This window comes from Nicotiana tomentosiformis, chromosome 11, assembly GCF_000390325.3.
Source record: "Nicotiana tomentosiformis chromosome 11, ASM39032v3, whole genome shotgun sequence".
Taxonomy (NCBI): Eukaryota; Viridiplantae; Streptophyta; class Magnoliopsida; order Solanales; family Solanaceae; genus Nicotiana; species Nicotiana tomentosiformis.
Genome location: NC_090822.1, coordinates 13,975,561 through 13,994,734, shown reverse-complemented (window position 1 = coordinate 13,994,734; position 19,174 = coordinate 13,975,561). Strand labels below are relative to the sequence as shown.

The following is a 19,174-nucleotide window of genomic DNA, read 5'->3' as shown; positions in this document are numbered from 1 at the left end:
TGCCCTTTCACAAAAGAATTGCCGGATAATTTTACAAAATGGTGTGCAAAAAAAAAATGCATCCTTACTTGTAAGAGAAAATTTAATTTCACCCCTATAAATTAAGAAAATAATAACTAGATCCTCTGAGGTGAGAAAGGAGACGGGGGAGTAAAAAAACATTATCCATTGCATCCATGGCCAAGATGAGAAGAGGCGGATGTAACGCTGTGACATTAGGTTTATCTGATTCAATACTTTTTTCAAGGTTTGACTCGATTTATCAGTTCGACATGGTTTGTCGGTTTTCTTTATACAACTTTAGTCTGAACCCATAATTTAAAAAATACAGTGATGTCAATGCTAGGGCATTAAAGGTTGAATCCAAAGAGTTTAAATTAGCTTTGAAAATGAGGACTCATTGCTAGAGTTTTCGAAACATAAATTTACCCTCGATTTGACGGATATGACACATGGGTATCACTGAATCCAAAATATATTAATACACATGCCTATCAGTACCATCATGTAGACAAAAAACTAACCAATTGAAATATTAATAACGAAACCATGATTAGGTCGGTTCGAAAAGGCACTTCGTGGGCCATCAATGTCATATTGCTAGTGAAATTTTGTTTAGGTTCAGAATGCGCAAGCTTTTCTTGAATGGTTATAGCGAGAGAACTGAAAAAATAATAAACAGTGTAAAAATAGAAAAGGAACACACGTACAATAATGTTTGTCATCATTTTGGATTTTTTGTTTGAATTCTTTAACAAGGGAATTTTTCTCTGGCCTTCAAGGAGATTCCTCGTTTACAAGGAATTAAATGGTTAAAGGATTTTTCATTTGAAGTGACGGTTTTGAATAGGAATTATTTTATTTGCTTAAGAATTGCTATTTGAAATTGGGTTTAAGTATTTCAAGTCACCCTATTTAATCTCTAATAAAAAAATTGAATTTATTTTTATTTGTCCGTGAGAAATGTTAACTAACTTTAACTCCACTAGAACAAGGAGCCAAAATGTATCAATTACAAAACTGTAATACAATACTCTCAAGTACTCCTACTACGACTATTTGATTTAAAAGTTACTTTAACTTGTAAATCAAATACTCACTCCAACTCAGTAATTGTTTGTAATAGTTGATTAAAACTCAATTTACTAAAACACTTTCACTAGACTGATTCAGGAAGAATATAATGCTAGTACTCGACTACATTGAACAATATATAATTCTTCAGTTAATATGTGAAGGATCAAATCAAAAGTCCAAATTAGATAGTATTTAAACGCCTGGACGTTGGGATCTTCTAGGAGTACTATGCATAGTCAGCTTCTCCTTTGATAGGACTCTTACTGTTCCAAGGACTCCACAAGTTTTGGGACTCTTGTCTCAAACTGAATTATTCGTATCTTCTTAGGCAACAACACTTATCACATATAGCAACTTTCTTCCACCAAACTCGGACCTGGTAACTTTGAGATAAAGTTACTGTCTTGCACAGACGTACAATCATCAACCAAAAGAGCTGGTCCTTTACCCTAAGGAGATGGTTCTAAGAACAGTTAAGCAGCTACATTGAGGACCTAGTTATTTGAATTATTGCATTTAAATAAACTTTCCATAATTGAAACTTTCTTCCTTGGCTTCTTGGCACTTCTTGACTCCTTAATGATTTTTTCATCATCATCCTTTCTTTTACTCCTTTTAAGAGGAGTCCTGGCATAAGAAGCCACTTCTTTCCTTATTGGAACTGTTAACTTTGTTGCTTTCACAAGAGTCTTTCTGGGTTTCTTCCTTACCTCAGACAATGGCAAGTCATCTTCATCACTGCTAACCTCTTCATCTCCAGTGAAAAGAGTTAACAAAGGCCCAAGTTCTCGAGTCCTTTTCTCTTCACTAGTTTCTTCTGAATGGGGTATGACAGTATTCCCAATGGTCATAAAGCCTTCAGATTCCTCACTCATATTCCCATTCTCTTCCTCACTTTCTTCATTCACTCTCACTTAATTTTTCTTGATCCTCACCCTCGCTCTCAGAATTACGTTCTTCTTCACTATTATTTTCTTCTTCTGCAGAATCATTTACTTGTTCACCTATCATATCATCCGTATCACTCCCCTTTTCTTCTACAGAATCTCCCTCATTCTCACTCTTTTCTTCTTCATTAGATATGTCTTGAGCATTATGCTTCTCATGATTGTCCACAACTCCTTCATCCTTTTCACCCCCATTATCATCCTCATCCTCCGTCCAACTAAATGAAAGATCATCAGATGCCTTCTTTTGTACTGGTTCTTTACCTCTTTTCCCCTCAACCAGAGGCACCACAATAGTGGTATCTACCTCTTTCCCCAGATTGTTTGCATCATTTTCTACAGTGAATTTCTCCACTTGTGGTTTCTCATTTGTGTGTGGGAGAGTGTCTAAGGGTGCAACATCTATAGCAGATATGAAAACATATAATTTTGAAGGAGGGATTTTTACATGACTAGTAGTGACTGGAAATGATTCCCATGAACTTCCTTGACCACTATGTCTACTTGAGTAGTAGCATCCGACACTACCTTGACATTCTTGACAGATTTTCTTGGAGTATCATTGACCTTGGTTGACTTAGAGGTATTTTCGCAATAGGCATAGATACATTGGTGGTTGGTTTTGGAAGTGGGGGTGTAGTGGAGGTGGGGATAGTGAGAGTAGCAAGAATAGGGAATGATGATGTAGGTACAGTGGAGGATATCGAAGGAGTTTCTTATAAGTAGTTCTATCCTTGATCTCTTCACTTGGTTTGTTCCTTCATGAGTAGTTTGGAGTGCATCTCATATCTTCTTTGCGTTAGAGCACATAGAGATTCTACTGTACTCATCAGGACCAAGTCTACAGATAAGGACTTTCTTAGCCTTTGCATTCTTCTCCATCATTCTGAAATCTGCTGCCACAAATTCAGAAGGGTCCTTAGGAACTGTTTCATTTTGTGCATTTTGTTTAGTAGGAGTAAATGGACCTTTCTTCAATATGGTCCATAATTCATAGTATTCAGCTGTCAGGAAGTCTTTCATTCTTGCTTTCCACCAACTGTAATATTTTCTATTGAACATGGGTGGTCTGGTAGTTGATTGTGCTTCATTAATTCCACATAGAACACTCATCTTACCTCCAAGATCTCTCTAGGTTCTAGCCGTGTGTGTGAGAGAACCTACTCTGATACCAATTGTTAGTTTAAGTGGCCGTATAATTTACTAAAGAACTTGCTTATTTACCATGTTCCTTAAACTTTAAGTAAAGTAAGCGTAAAGTAAACACATCGATTTTTACATGAAAAATTTTCCGGCTTAAAAGGCACAAAAACCACGTCCTACTACGTAGGATTTTCAGCTTCAACTCTACTAGAACAATGAGCCAAAATGTATCAATTACAAGACTGTAATTCAATACTTTTCAGTACTCCTACAACGACTATTTGATTTACAAGTTACTCTAACTTGAAAAGCAAATACTCACTCCAACTCAATAATTGTTTTTGACACTTGATTACAGCTCAATTTCCTAAAATACATTCACTAGACTGACTCAAGAATAACACAATACTGGTACTCGACTAGAGTGGACAACAAATAATTCTCCAATTGATGTGTGAAGGAACAAATCAAAAGTCCAAAGTATATAGTATTTAAACGCCTGGACTTTGGGATCTTCTAGGAGTCCTATGCATAGTCAACCTTTCCTTTGATAGAACTCCTACTGTTCCAAGGACTCCACAAGTTTTGGGACTCTTGTCTCAAACTGAATTATTCATATCTTCTTGGGCAACAACCCTTATCACATGTAGTAGCCTTCTTCCACCAAACTCGGACCTGGATAACTTTGAGATAAAGTTACTGTCTTGCACAGACGTACAATCATCAACCAGAAGAGCTGGTCCTTTACCCTGAGGAGGTGGTTCTTAGAACAGTTAAGCAGCTACGTTGAGGACCTGGTTCTTTGAATCATTGCATTTAAACAAACTTTGTTAATCATCAAAATCTTGATACTCAACAACTTTTTTGGCTATCTTAATTTTGACCTTGTTCGTGACAGTTCGATTCACCACCTCGTAATTTCCACCTCCACTTTCCCCTTCCACCTATGTGTAATATTTTTTTTTATTTATAAAAAAGAGAGATATGAATTCATCTTTTAAGAAACTAATTAATAATATACTAAGTGTTTACTCGAAAAATGGATAGAGTTAAATTTGTACGTAATTCTAAGGATATGTGATGTAGTATGACACAAATCATTGGGATAAATAGAAATATCAAATATGGATTGCAAAGAATGCAAAATAAACAAGGTTGGAGAGAAGATGATTTTTAGGACTAAACATAATGAATCAATTAATGAAGCTTAAAAGAATAATCCTTGAATATAGGAGAGTATGGTGCTTGAATTACAATGTAAGCAAAAAAACAATTGCCCTCTACAGAAATGTAGCCATCCTCTTTATAGTGGAGGATCCTACTTTAGATATATTTAAAAATACATAGTAGAGAATCCATGATAAATCAACTTTTCCCTAATTTCCGCTGAGATTCTTTCCCTTAGTGTGTTTGTAACGGCTCTTATCTGTGAGCTCGAGCTCGATCGGCCTCAGTGCTGGTCGTTAGTGCTTGTGGAGCTCGATATGGACTCGGGATCAGGTGATGATTCGGACTTGGTCCCGGTTGGCCTCTGCCCCTTAAGCTCGAAATCATTTCATCATAGTTCGATTCGGACCCGAGCTCGATGATGACTTCGAACTCGGTGATTGACCTATACCTAAATTCCGAAGCTTGTTTGTACCATCTTCGAAACCCATCTCGATATTACGAAGTCTTTCTTCGATCCATTATGTTTAGACCTCGATCAATCGTACGAAGGCCAGAATCTATTTTGACCGTATATAGATAGTCCCCTCGTTTATCGGGAAGGATGTGGTGATAAAAAATATGATTTTTTAATGGCTCGATTAGATTATAAGCTGACGTTTACATTGGGCTCGATCATGACGCACGTGATAACTGTACCATCGATTTAGTTTTTCAAGGCATTTAATGCATGTCAGACGGTGGTCGACCACCGCTGATACTGAACCGCCATTGCTTTAATCTATAAATAGCCCTTCCTTTTACCATTTATCACTTTTACATCTTCAATCTTCCAAATTTCCCAAGTTGTTTTTTGTATCAACTGAGTTTATTCACAAATATGTGATTCCTCTTTGCAAAAGCCCTTCTTCAAAATTACCAAATCTTTGTTACTTTCTTCTATTCTCGACCTTTAAATTTGAAAATGGCGAAAATATCACAAACTATTCCTCAAAAAGAGAAAGCTTCATCTTCACAGTCTGCCGCCGACGAAACACCGGTAGAGCCACGGCTTGAGGAGTACGTTCCTGAGGTGTGTGTTCTTACCTCTGATTTTAAGGTCGATAAAGTCTCATCGGTTCCCGGCCGATGCGAGCCAGTATCGAAGTACATGTGTTCGATAACCGAGAGGCACCTTAAATAGATATAGAAAGATTGTAATTGGGAGAATAAATAAATAATAATCCCTTCTTCTGACAAAGATATCACCACTTACGTGAAAGGGATTTTAAGTGTGTATACTTACCCTTTCATGTTAGGTCCCCTCGACTCTGTTATTATTGACTTCTGCCGATAATACCAAATAACCCTAGGCCAGGTCCATCCTTCTTTTTGGCGGATCGTTATTTTGATTCGATACTTTGTGAACAAAATCAAGGGGATGTCGTTCGCCCTCGACCACCTCATCCGATTATACTATCCTCGCCTTTTTCGAGGAGGGTTAATAAAACTTCAGCGTCGGGCTACCAAGGCTCTTTTCTCGAGCATAGACGAGGACATGGATCGAGGCTGGATGGGCAGGTTCGTTCGAGTAAGGACTTTGGACCTGATTCCGACTAAAAAGATGCCTTTTCCCGAGGAGTGGAATATAAAACGTAAGTGTAATTCTGTTGTTACTTATTTATATTTTGCCTTTCTATTTTTTTGTCATTGATATTCCTCTTTTTGTGATGCAGCGGTTCACTAAATGCCTAGAGCAGTTCCCGATCTCAAGAACTGGGTACGAGCTCTGGCTTTGACCTCCACATACGCCGAGCGCTCATGGCGTGATTTGTCAAAGGGCCGATAGGAGGCCAAAAATCATGGTAAGCCCCTTCCTCATACCTTTTGGTAGTTCGAACGAGATTCTTTCTATATACTTCAATGAATCTTTCCATATGTATGTGTGGGCAAATATGCAGTTTTTAGGCCCTCGTCCATTGAGGAAGAGGCTTCGGCCCTTGTCCCAAAGCCGGTGAAAGATAATAAGAGGAAAAGAGCCTCCGCTCCCTAAGATCCAAAATAAAAGAAGAGGACGGCTCGTAAGCCGAACAAGAATACCATTCCTTTGATCGTAGAATCAGTTCTATGTCTAAGGGATGAAGACGAAGAAGAAAAAGAAAATGATGGGTCGGCGCTGGCGGCCAGAATGAAGAAGACCACCGACGTTCCACAGGCAGCTAGATCAATGGTGGTTCATAAGGCTCTGCCTCGGTTTGAGGATATATCAGAGAAAGATTCCGGCGGAGTCCCCGAGTTGTTGGAGATCGAAGATGCTTCCCATCAAATCCAACGAATGGGGGATATGTCTGATGGGGCTCTCCCCGAATGTCTTCGAACCGAAGAGAATGCTCCAAGTGATTCACTTGGGGTAGTAGAAATCGAAGACTCGCCCACCTTCCCTTCTTTTTTTGCAGAGGTGATTCAGGAAGCCCAAGCTTTTGGGGCCCTCGAATTAAACATGCCTCATGATGGAAGGGATCCTTTTCGTGACCTGTTTACCGGTGTCGAGGATGCTACCGGTACAAGTGATGCATCAGATCTTTTTTACGGAGTGCAGCAGGCTTTGAATCAGGTAAGCCTTAAATTATTTTGTTGGCATTACCTTTATGTTTGCTTTTCTTTTCTAACTTCATTTCTTCTTTCTTTGCAGGCCGCAACAGTTCATCGAGAAGCATGTTCTCAGTCCCGAACCGAGCTGCATCGAAATGATGCCGATCTTCAACGGGTTACGGAGGAGAGGAACTCCCTTAAACTCCTCTTAGGGAAAATGGGAGAGGAAATAAAAGACATCCGGGCTGAGTTGTCCAAGGCTAACCAAGATCAGGCCGACTTGTCCGAGCAGGTAATGATACTTTTAAAAGCCTATGGGCTCAATACCAGAATGATGGCTAATATTTCGGTCTCATAGCCGCAGCAGAAAATTGAGATGATCGGGAAACTCCGTGAGGAGGTTGATGTGATAAAAGCGGAGTCTTTGAAGTGGAAAGAAGGTATGGACTGCTTTGCTGCACAGAAAGAAGCTGCTCGAGACCAATTATCATCGACCAAAAACCAACTTCAAAGTATGAAGGAGAAAGGCTCGGTTCAAGCAAGAAGAATAAAGGAGCTCGAGGCTCGGTTGGCCTCTGGACTTGCCAAGGCCGAATATGATGCTAAAAAGGCAAAGGCCGATGCGGATACACTCGTGGCCATCTATCAGGACGATGCTGAAGCTACCCAAGTCCAAGCAAGAGAGGCAGCCAAGACCGCCGATACTCGAGCACATTGGGTCGTTGAACTTGCTAAGTGCCTATTCTGGAGGGAGACCCCCGAGGAGATCCATGCTCGAGGTTTCGACCTTGCTGAAGATATAAAAATGGCAAAAGAACTCGAAGCCGACGCCTAAGCCTTGGCTTCTGATGACGACGATGATGATAATGATGATGATGATGAGAGTAAGAGCGGGTCAGAGAATGGGGGGGAGCCCGGTGGAGGTAGCCAAGAAACATAACCCTTAATTTTTATGTTGCAATCAATCATGTAAACAATCTTGTATATATATATATATATATATATCTTTTTGTTTTACCGACTTGCTTATGTTTTGTTTCATGCCTTGTGAAGATTTTATTCATGTCTTATGAATGTTTTCATAAGGATTTAGGCAATTTGATAGAATTTGGACTTTGTAGCCTTTATAACCGAGTGGGCGCTTACTCAAGCTTGAAATAAGGTAGCCCATAGGCTTAGTAATCGAGTTGAGTGATTGTTTGAACTTAAAGTATGATGCAGTCCTTAGGCTTATTAGTTGAGTGAGTGATTCGAACTCGAAGTAATATAGCCCGTAGGCGTAATAGTCGAATGAGTGCTTGAACGAACTCAAAATAAAAATAGCCCGTAGGCTTAGTAGTCGAGTGAATGATTCGAACTCGAAGTAATGTAGCCCGTAGGCTTAATAGTCGAGTGAATGTTTAGAACTCGAAGTAATGTAGCCCGTAGGCTTAATGGTCGAGTGAATGATTCGAACTCGAAGTAATGTAGCTCGTAGGTGTAATAGTCGAGTGAATGTTTTCGAACTCGAAGTAATGTAGCCCGTAGGCTTAGTAGTCGAGTGAATGTTTCGAACTCTAAGTAATGTAGCCCGTAAGCGTAATGGTCGAGTGAGTGTTTGCTAGAACTCGGAATAAGAATAGCCCGTATGCTTATTAGTCGAGTGAATGTTTCGAACTCTAAGTAATGTAGCCCGTAGGCGTAATAGTCGAGTGAGTGCTTGCTTGAACATGGAATAAGAGTAGCCTATAGGCTCATTAGTTGAGTGAATGTTTCGAACTTGAAGTAATGTAGCCCGTAGGCTTAATGGTCTAGTGAATGATTCGAACTCGAAGTAATGTATCACGTAGGCGTAATAGTCGAGTGAATATTTTCGAACTCGAAGTAATGTAGCTCGTAGGCTTATTAGTCGAGTGAATGTTTCGAACTCGAAGTAATGTAGCTCGTAGGCGTAATGGTCGAGTGAGTGCTTGCTCGAACTCAGAATAAGAGTAGCATGTAGGCTTATTAGTTGAGTGAATGATTCGAACTCAAAGTAACGTAGCCCGTAGGCGTAATAGTTGAGTGAGTGCTTGCTCGAACTCGGAATAAGAATAGCCCGTAGGCTTATTAGTCGAGTGAATATTTTGAATTTGAAATAATATAGCCCGTAGGTGTAATGGTCGAGTGAGTGCTTGCTCGAACTTGGAATAAGAGTAGCCCGTAGGCGTAATAGTCGAGTGAGTGCTTGCTCGAACTCAATCCCGTTTGCATAATAAATATTGAAATAGAGGAATTTTTCTTGGATACAAGATATCGGTAAAGAAGAGAACTTTCTTTGCAAGTCATTATACATGTGTTCATGTTTTGTGTCAGGGATCAGGCCAACTACATGAGCATGGTTCGTTTTGACCATTTGGCTCTTACACCTTTTCCTATTGGAACCATGTTGTTACGAAATAAATTTCTTGCATCAGAACTTGATATATTTGAGGGCTAATGCCCCCCAGTATTTGAGGTCGATTGTAAAGAAGCCTCGGATACTCTCGAATTGTTTCTAAGTATAGCACGATTATTGGTTGCCTCATTAAAAACATTGCTGAAAAACCCATTTGGGATAAAACCGGTCTAAGGAAAAAAGAGTACAACGCGTGCTTTCAGACCTAGGGCTTCGTATTAAAGGATCCATCCTAGCTCTTGATCGGACTCCTGTAGGGGTTAGTTTCGAAATGTAAACAAATGTGGGAGGGTCGTACCTTAGCAGTAGTATCGTTTTAGGTGCGGCACATTCCAATTGCTTGATAGTTGTTTGCCTTTTATAATACCGAGCTTGTATGATCCTTTTCCGACGTTTTTGAGAACCTGATACGGTCCTTCCCAGTTCGGTCCTAGTTTTCCTTCGTTTGGATTTCGGGTACCGAGGGTGACTTTTCTTAGCACTAAGTCCCCGAGTTTAAAATGGAGAAGCTTGGTTCTTCGATTATAGTATCTTTCGATTCGCTGCTTTTGGGCGGCCAATTGGACGAGAGCAGCTTCTCATTTTTCATCCGATAATTCAAGGCTAGTGTTCATAACCTCATTATTTGACTCTTCTATTGTATATTGAAACCTAGCACTAGGTTCCCCGACTTCGACTGGAATCAAGGCTTCAGAGCCATATACTAAGGATAACGGGGTTGCCCCCGTATTAGATTTTGATGTTGTTCGATATGCCCAAAGGACTTCGGGTAGGATTTCTCTCCATTTTCCTTTAGCATTGTTGTGCCTCTTCTTTAGGTTTTGAATGATAGTTTTGTTCGTTGATTCGGCATGTCCGTTTAGTTTTGTTCGTTGATTCGGCATGTCTGTTCCCACTGGGGTGATACGATGTTGATAATATCCTTTTTATTTTGTGGTCTTCGAAGAATTTTGTCACTTTGCTGCCGACAAAGTATTTCCCTTTGTCACACACTATTTTGGTGGGTATCCCAAATCGACATTCGATATGATCCCAGATAAAGTCTATAACCTCTTTCTCTCTTACTTTCACGAATGCCTGTGCTTCAACCCATTTATAGAAATAGTCAGTCATAAATAAAATAAACTTAGCTTTACCTGGGGCCGATGGCAGAGGACCGACGATATCCATTCGCCATTTCATGAATGGACATGGGGATAAGACTGAGTGAAGTTGCTCTCCGGGCTGATGGATCATTGGTGCAAACCTTTGACATTTGTCACATTTCGAACAAACTCCTTTGCATCTTTGCCCATATCGATCCAATAATACCCTGTCTTGATTATTTTTCGGACTAATGAATCAATACCGGAGTGATTTCCACAAGTGCCCTTGTGCACCTCACGTAGGATGTAATAGGTGTCTCCTAGACCTAAGCATACTGCCAATGGTCCATCGAATATCCTTCGGTATAGCGTTCCATCTGCAGTTAATGTGAATCGAGCAGCTTTGGTTCGTAGGGCCCTCGAATTTTTAGGGTCCAATGAGAGCTTTCCATTTTTTAAGTATTCAATATACTTATTCCTCCAATCCCAGGTTAAGCTCGTAGAATTTATCTCGGTATGACCTTCTTCGATCACGGATATCGAGAGTTGAACGATAGTCCCCGAGCTTATCTCGCCTTCCTCGACCGATGATCCCAAATTTACAAGTGCATCAGCCTTACAATTTTGCTCTCGTGGAACATGCTGTAAAGTCCATTCTTTGAAATGGTGCAAAGTGACCTGCAGTTTGTCCAAATACCTTTGCATTCTATCTTCTCGAACTTCGAAGGTTTTGTTTACTTTATTTACCACCAGCAAAGAGTCACACTTGGCTACAATGACTTTTTCTCCCAAGATTTTAGCTAGCACGAGACCTGCAATCATGGCCTCATACTCGGCCTCGTTGTTAGTCAACCTGGTAGTTTTGATAGATTGCCTAATAGTGTTACCCGTGGGTGGCTTTAAAGCGATGCCTAGTCCGGACCCCTTCACGTTTGAATCCCCGTCCGTAAAAAGGGTCCATACCCCTGATGACGTACCCAATTTCAATAAGAGTTCTTTTTCGACTTCGGGTACGAGGGTCAGCGTGAAATCGGCCATGAAGACCGCTACAATTTGAGACTTGTTGGCCGTACGGGGTTGATATTCGATATCGTACCCACTGAGTTCGACGGCCCATTTGGCCAATCGGTCTAATAGTTCGATCTTGTGCAAAATATTACGAAGCAGGTAAGTGGTTAATACGCATATGGGGTGACATTAAAAGTACGGTCTAAACTTTCTAGAGGCGCTTATTAGTGCAAGTGCCAATTTTTCTAGGTGCGGATATCTAGTTTCTGCTTCTCGTAAGGCTCAACTCACAAAATAAATGGAAAATTACGTACCTTGCTCTTCTCGAACTAGTACACCGCTTACCGTAATTTTCGATACTGCCAAGTACAAGAAAGGTTTTTCGTCTGTTTTTGGAGTATAAAGCAGTGGTGGGCTCGATAGATACCGTTTCAATTCCTCTAATGTCTGTTGGCATTCCGGGGTCCAAGCGAAAATCGTTCTTCTTTTTGAGTAGAGAGAAAAACTTATGACTTCGATTTGACGACCTCGAAGTGAATCGGCCTAAGGCTACAATCTGTCCCGTTAGCCTCTGTACGGCTTTCACGCTGTCCATGATGGTGATGTCTTCGATGGCCTTGATTTTATTGGGATTAATCTCGATCCCCCGATTTGTTACCATGAACCCAAGGAATTTGCCCGAACCGGCCCCGAAAGCACATTTCTCGAGTTGAGCTTCATGTTGTATTTTCTTAAAATCTCGAATGTTTCCTGCAAATGGGTCAAATGGTCCTCTGCGTGCAAGGACTTAACTAGTATGTCATCAATATAAACTTCCATTGATTTACCTATTTGTTCCTCGAACATCTTATTTACTAGGCGTTGGTAAGTAGCTCCTGTATTTTTTTAGCCCGAATGGCATCACATTATAACAATATGTTCCTTACTTGGTGACAAATGAAGTCTTTTCCTGGTCTTCTGGGTTCATTTGGATCTGATTATATCCGGAATAGGCATCGAGAAAAGTAAGGATCTTGTGGCCGGTCGTGGCATCGATCATGCGATCGATGTTGGGCAGCAGTAAGGAATCTTTGGGGCATGCTTTGTTCAAATCCTTATAATCTACACACATTCTAAGTTTGTTCCCTTTTTTAGGCACTACAACTACATTGGCTAACAATTCAGGATATTTCACCTCCCGAATGGACCCTATTTTGAGAAGTTTGGTTACCTCGTCCTTTATGAATGTGTGCTTTACCTCGGACTGGGGTCTTCTCTTTTGCTTCACCGATCTGAACCTAGGGTCCAAGCTTAGCCGATGTGTTGTTATATCCGGTGGGATCCCTGTTATATCCAAATGGGACCAGGCAAAACAATCTACGTTATCGATAAGAAATTGAATAAGTTTTTTCCTGAGTTCGGGGGTTAACCCCGTTCCTAGGTATACCTTCCATTCGGGACAGTGCTCGATTAGTGTGACTTGATCCAACTCCTCAATCATTGATTTGGTAGCGTCAAAATCATCGGGAACCACGAAGGATCGAGGGATCCTTTGATCATCATCTTCATCGATCTTCTGATTATCTAGTTGGGTTAAAGCTGATGTCTGTGATTGCTATTTGATATCTCGTTCCCCTTTTTAGCCCGATCCCTTTATTGGCGAAGATGAGGATATTGGATTCGCTTCCTCGACATCAAATATTTCTCTTGCGTCCGGTTATTCTCCGTACACTGTTTTTGACTCCCCTCGATGTTGGGAATTTAAGGACATGGAGTAGGGTCATAGCTACAACTCCCATGTTGTGGATTCATGGCCTTCCAAAAAGGGCGTTGTACCTCATGTCGCCTTCGATTACGTGGAACATCATTTCCTGGAATGTCCCGGCCACATTTATCGGTAGAATTATCTCTCCTTTGGTGGTTTCACATGCCATATTGAATCTGTTTAGTACTAAGGTTGCGGGTACGACCTGGTCCTGTAGATCGAGTTGTTCTACCACCTTCAATCTAATGATGTTGGCCGAGCTACCTGGATCAATTAACACACGCTTAACTTTAGTTTTATTCAAAAGTACGGATATTACCAGTGCATCATTATGAGGTTGTATGACTCATTTTGCATCTTCATCATTGAAGGACAAAGTTCCTATGGGTGCGTAATCCTGAGTTCGAGATCATTTTTCTCTCACAATCGATGTCTTAGTGCGTTTAAGCACCGGTGCCTGAGGGGTCTCGGCGCCACCAATGATCATGTGAATGACGTGCTGTGGTTCTTCTTGTTCGTTTTGCTTGCCGAAATCCCTGTTTATAAAATGGTTCTTCGCCCTATCGCTTAAAAATTCTCTAAGGTGCCCTTTGTTGAATAACCGAGCTACCTCCTCTCTTAGTTGCTTGCAATCTTCCGTTCTGTGGCCATGGGTGCCATGATATTCGCACATTTTATTAGTATTCCTCTGGGCAGGATCGGTCTGCATGGGTCGAGGCTATTTAGTGTCTTTGATGTGTTCGATAGCCGACACAATGGCGGATGCATCAATGCTGAAGTTATACTCCGATAACCGAGGCGCTTCCTTGGATCCGGCAGGCTTGTCGAACCTACTTCTGTTCATCATCCCTCGGGACCCTTGACCTCGATCATTTCATTTGTTATTTTGTCCAGGGTTATGTCTCGATTCACTGATTCTGTGGTTTCCATTGTACGGTCGGTATCGATCCCTGATCGGACCTTGTTCTCGATTAATATCCCTTTAATCAGCGGGTTCAGACTCCAACTGATCATCTTCGACCCTAATTTTTGATTGGTGCCGATTGTGCACGTCGGCCCATGTGATGGCTGGGTATTTGATCAGGTTATGCTTCAACCGTCATGAAGCCGTCGAACTTCGTTCGTTCAAACCTTGAGTGAAAGCCTGAACAACCCAATCGTCTGTGACTGGTGGCAGATCCATTCGTTCCATTTGAAAACGAGATGCGAACTTCCTCAGCATCTCGTTATCCTTTTGTCTTACCTTGAAAAGGTCTGATTTACTTATTGTGACTTATATGGTGCCGACGTGTGCTTTTACAAAAGAATCTGCTAACATGGAAAATAAGTCGATGGAATTCGGTGGTAGGTTGTGATACCAAATCACTGCTCCCTTCGAGAGGGTCTCTCCGAATGTTTTTAACAACACAGATTCGATTTCATCATCTTCTAAATTATTGCCCTTGATGGAACACATGTAAGAAGTGACGTGTTCGTTGGGGTCACTCGTTCGGTTATATTTGGAAATTTCGGGCATACGAAAATTTTTGGGGATTGGTTTTGGGGCTGCGCTTGAGGGAAAAGATTTTTGCACGAATATTTTGGAATCCAATCCTTTTATCATTGGTGGAGCTCCCGGGATCTGATCGACCCTAGATTTATATGTTTTTACTTTTTTATCGTTGGCTTCGACTCGCTTTGTGAGCTCCTCGAGTATTTTAGCAATTTCGGGAGTAGTCCTCGATTCTTGCTCATTTGACCTCACTATGGCTGTCTCCATTCTGTGGGCGATTTCTCGAGGTGGATTGGGCTCCGGCCTACTCGGTAGCTGGGTTTGGCTCTGCAACTAAGCTATTGCTACCTGTGGAGCTTGCAACATTTCAAAAATCATACGCAAGATGACACCGTTTTCCTCAACGTTATGGGTATCTCGAGCTGCAGACCGAGTGCCACCATGAATGCTATTTTCAGGTTCAGAATGTAGGTTCGCCTCAATGACCACATGCGATTTGATATCTATCGGCACTTCGATTCGAGCTCCAACGACGTTGACAAGTGGTCTTTCGGTACTAGGTGTCAATTTGTTGTTTTCATCTTGGAAACCGGTTTCGTTCTCGATAGGTGAGGCCATTTGATTGGTAGTTAGTCGTTGCTAATCCAAAATCCAAGATACTTTCGGAAACAAGCGCAAAACGGTGTGTTTTTGTAGATTCGTATCAAATAACCACTGTTACCTTAGCCCCACGGTGGGCGCCAAACTGTTTACCCGAAAAACGGATAGAGTTGAATTTATACGTAGTTCTAAGGATATGTGATGTAGCATGATATAAATCGTTGGGATAAATAGAAATATCAAATATGGATTGCAAAGAATGCAAAATAAACAAGGTTGGAGAGAAGATAATTTTTAGGACTAAGCACAATGAATTAATTAATGATGCTTAAAAGAATAATCCTTGAATATAGGAGAGTATGGTGATTGAATTACAATGTAAGCAAAAAACACTGCCCTCTACAAAAATGTAGACATCCTCTTTATAGTGGAGGATCCTACTTTAGATATAATTAAAAATATATAGTAGAGAATCCATGATAAATTACCTTTTCCCTAATTTTCGCCGAGATTCTCTCCCTTAGTGTGTTTGCCACCGCTCATGTCTATGAGCTCGAGCTCGATCGGCCTCGGTCCCGGTTGGCCTCTGCCCCTTAAGCTCGAAATCATCTCATCATAGATCGATTCGGACCCGAGCTCGATGATGACTTCGAACTCGGTGTTTGACCTATACCTGGAATCCGAAGCTTGTTTGTGCCATCTTCGGAACCCATCTCGATATTACGAAGTCTTTTTTTGATCTATTATGTTTCGACCTTGATCAATCGTACGAAGGGCGAAATCTATTTCGACCGTATACACTAAGTTTAACCAATCATTTTCGCCAAGCTATGTAAATAAGACTAGCACTTTAATTAAGCTTTTCGAAGCTCGAATATTATACCATAAGATTACCAACCAAACATCTGAAAGTATGTGAGAAAATGTTCTATTTTTCTTGACATATATCTTTTACAAAAAAAATAAATAATAATAACGTAAAGAACGTGGTAATTAACACATTTGAATTTAAGAATGTTGAGGCAACCTCCATTATTGCACATAAAGAACGTGTTATCGGTTTGATCTGTTACAGATTACTTCGATTCGCTTATTTTAATTTTTTTTTGGTTATATAGCTATGGAAATAAAACGATCAGAGGATCAAAATGGTTTGTTTCTGCTCTAGTTCTTTTAATCTTATATATGATAAGAATTAAATAACGACAACATATTCGTTTCTTAGCATAAGTGTTGGTTATTTAAAAATTGAAGTAGAAAAATCCTAGACAAATCCCTAATGAGCATTACTCCTAGTACAAAAGAGAAAAGGTGTTTGTATTGTTATTTGTACTCTACTTTAAACCCTATGTATGTGATATTGGTTTCTCGCACTAGATAATAATTGTCATGGGAATTAGAAATTATAAGCACCTCATCCTGTGTTCTCGTGATCACAATATCTATTGTTGCAGTTTGTTGTTCCTCTTCTGAATTAGAAGATTATGAAAAAGTTGATTAAGGGATTAAACGATGATGTGCGTGGTTTGGATTTCGTCCCCAGTCCTTTGTACATTGTTCGCATATTATAGTTCAAGCTGAACGTAAGAACAGATTCGTCGTAAACGTAGTCAGGAGGATCAACTGCAGGCAGCTCGGAATTCCTCTCCATTCGTTGAATTGTTCGTCGGTTGTTCCTTATTTTCGCTTACACAATGAAAAAAGAGAAAACAAAGTACAAACTCTTTATAAAAGTAGAAAACAATATTGTCTATATTTTTTAACAATAAAAATATTTTAGAACTTTGAATTAAGCTACTTAAATCTTCACATTGGTAAATAATATTTTTACAATAAGATCCAAGGTAACGCATTACATATACGTGGTTAAAATCTAATCAACTTGAATTTTCTTACCAATGTAAATATTAATACTCCATATTATATTTTGTATGACAACTATATTACAGATAAAAAGGAAGTAAAAAATAAACTAACGTTAATATTAATATTATGTTTTGTACAATAACTACACCATAGACAAAAAGAAAGGAAAAAAAATACGCTTTATTAAAATTTAGCTTTGGGTAAACATGTCTCCCGCACTTCTATTGAGCATACGTTTATTACAGATAAAAATAGTTCTCATTTTCCATTGATAGTATTATACCTTGACAAATCATTTTCTGGAGTATTTTCGTGTGCTTGTTTGAGTATAATGTATGTGACGTGAAATAGAATATTAAGGTAGCATCTCAGTGATATTTTTGGGTATTTAAAATTTACAGCAATGTCATCATTTTGGTTAAAGCAGGTGATAATGAGTTGGGAGAGAAAAGACTGTTATTTTGAAAATATATTCATCTTCTCTGTTCTTTGGATGTTATTATGTTTTTTAATTCTTTTTTTAGAGAGCTTTTTCTAGCTTAAATTATGGGCACATAATTGATGAATTTCAAGCTATAGTTTTTTTCCTTAAGGTAGTGATTCATGAATATTTAGCGATTAATTGTGCGGTCATAGATTCTTTGCTTACAAGTGGTGGATACCGGAATGATATTATCCAAGTTTATAGATTTTGAGATTCATCTTCTAAGTTAATCGATTTGAAGTTGATATCCTGAATAAGCAAGTTGTCTGGTATACTATAAGTTAATAAGGTTTGGGCATAACTATCTTTTTTATATTCGTGTAAGCCATTTTTCGGGAGTACGCATGAGACAACTTTTGTAGGATATATAGGATTGGTAGTGTTTGAGTGTATTATTTGATTTTAGCTGGTCTGAGCTCTCTACCTCTAAGATTGCATATTTTTATCCAGATAAGAGTCATATTTGTCTTTCATTGCTATTGTGTTGTAGGAGTTTTGAGTTTCTGTATAATTTTGGTCTGAGTATTGCACAAAGTTAGTTGCAAATTGCATTCTTGTTGGCCGCAAGTTGGAAGTCAGAAAGGGGGTGACTGAAAAAGGGAGGTGGTTTATTTTTCTAGGTGTTTATTAAATCTTCCACTGCAAAACATATTTAAAGTAAATGTTATCTTACCAATGGTGTATATGGAAGTTATGATAGCTTGAAATTCTTATGACTTTGGCCTTGCCCATATGACTGAATTGTATGTTTATTGATTCGGTAAACTCTAGAAGCTATTTTTGACTTCTTTGAACTATAGTTCCTTGTCGTTTACCTTAATCTGGGTTGTCTGCGTTCAATTTTCTTATGTTGTTTCTATGTATGCAGATGGTTATGATGCACAAGACTCCAATGGAAATTCAGATATAACTGGGAACACCAACTCTGGTCCTCATTGCAAGCTTCTTAATCAAGGTCAGTCCGAAATATTAGAATCGGTCTACAAAATTTGTCCGCTTTAAGGTACAACCCTAGACCAGCCCCGCAAGCAGGCAGCTCCCTCCTGTTTGCTCAGGTTTACTGTACAATTTTGCTTGTACTATTTGGTTTATGTTGCTTCATTGTGTAATACCCGGACATACCCATAAAGTATTGCATTCTATTTTATGTATGTTTTCAGTTTTCAGATTTTATTTCTATGTATGCAGATTGTTATGATGGACACGACTCCAATGAAAATATTACCATCAAGTGGGACATCAAGACTTAGACTCCAGATGGATACATTTGTGCAAACATAGAAGTTCATATTTATTTTCTGATGATAACAATTTCACTAGTCGCTTAAGTTATCATCTAGAGATTATTGGAGCTTTGTTTGACCCAAAGAATACTTTTTTCTACAGGTTGATTTTTGCATTTATAATTTTCAGAAGTATCCTATTCAAGCACCAAGATGGCAAATTAGTTGGACATGGGCCAAACACGAAATAGTTTGGAGGGTGCTTGGAGGTCTAACTACCAAGAAAGGAGATTATTCACGGTTCGAAGGGACACCCAACATTGCTGCAAGAGGGACCCAATGTTTGTGGAC

The 19,174-nt window shown here is 39.6% G+C and overlaps 1 protein-coding gene across 1 annotated transcript; it reads left to right on the top strand.

Moving 5' to 3' along the window:
* The first annotated feature begins 5,298 nt into the window (after nucleotides 1-5,298).
* LOC138901060 (uncharacterized) lies at nucleotides 5,299-7,740 on the top strand. The gene is made up of 5 exons (XM_070188786.1): nucleotides 5,299-5,406; nucleotides 6,050-6,093; nucleotides 6,450-6,927; nucleotides 7,006-7,197; nucleotides 7,264-7,740. Exons 1-5 carry the CDS (start codon nucleotides 5,299-5,301, stop codon nucleotides 7,738-7,740), a joined length of 1,299 nt encoding a protein of 432 aa, XP_070044887.1.
* The last annotated feature ends 11,434 nt before the right edge of the window (nucleotides 7,741-19,174 follow it).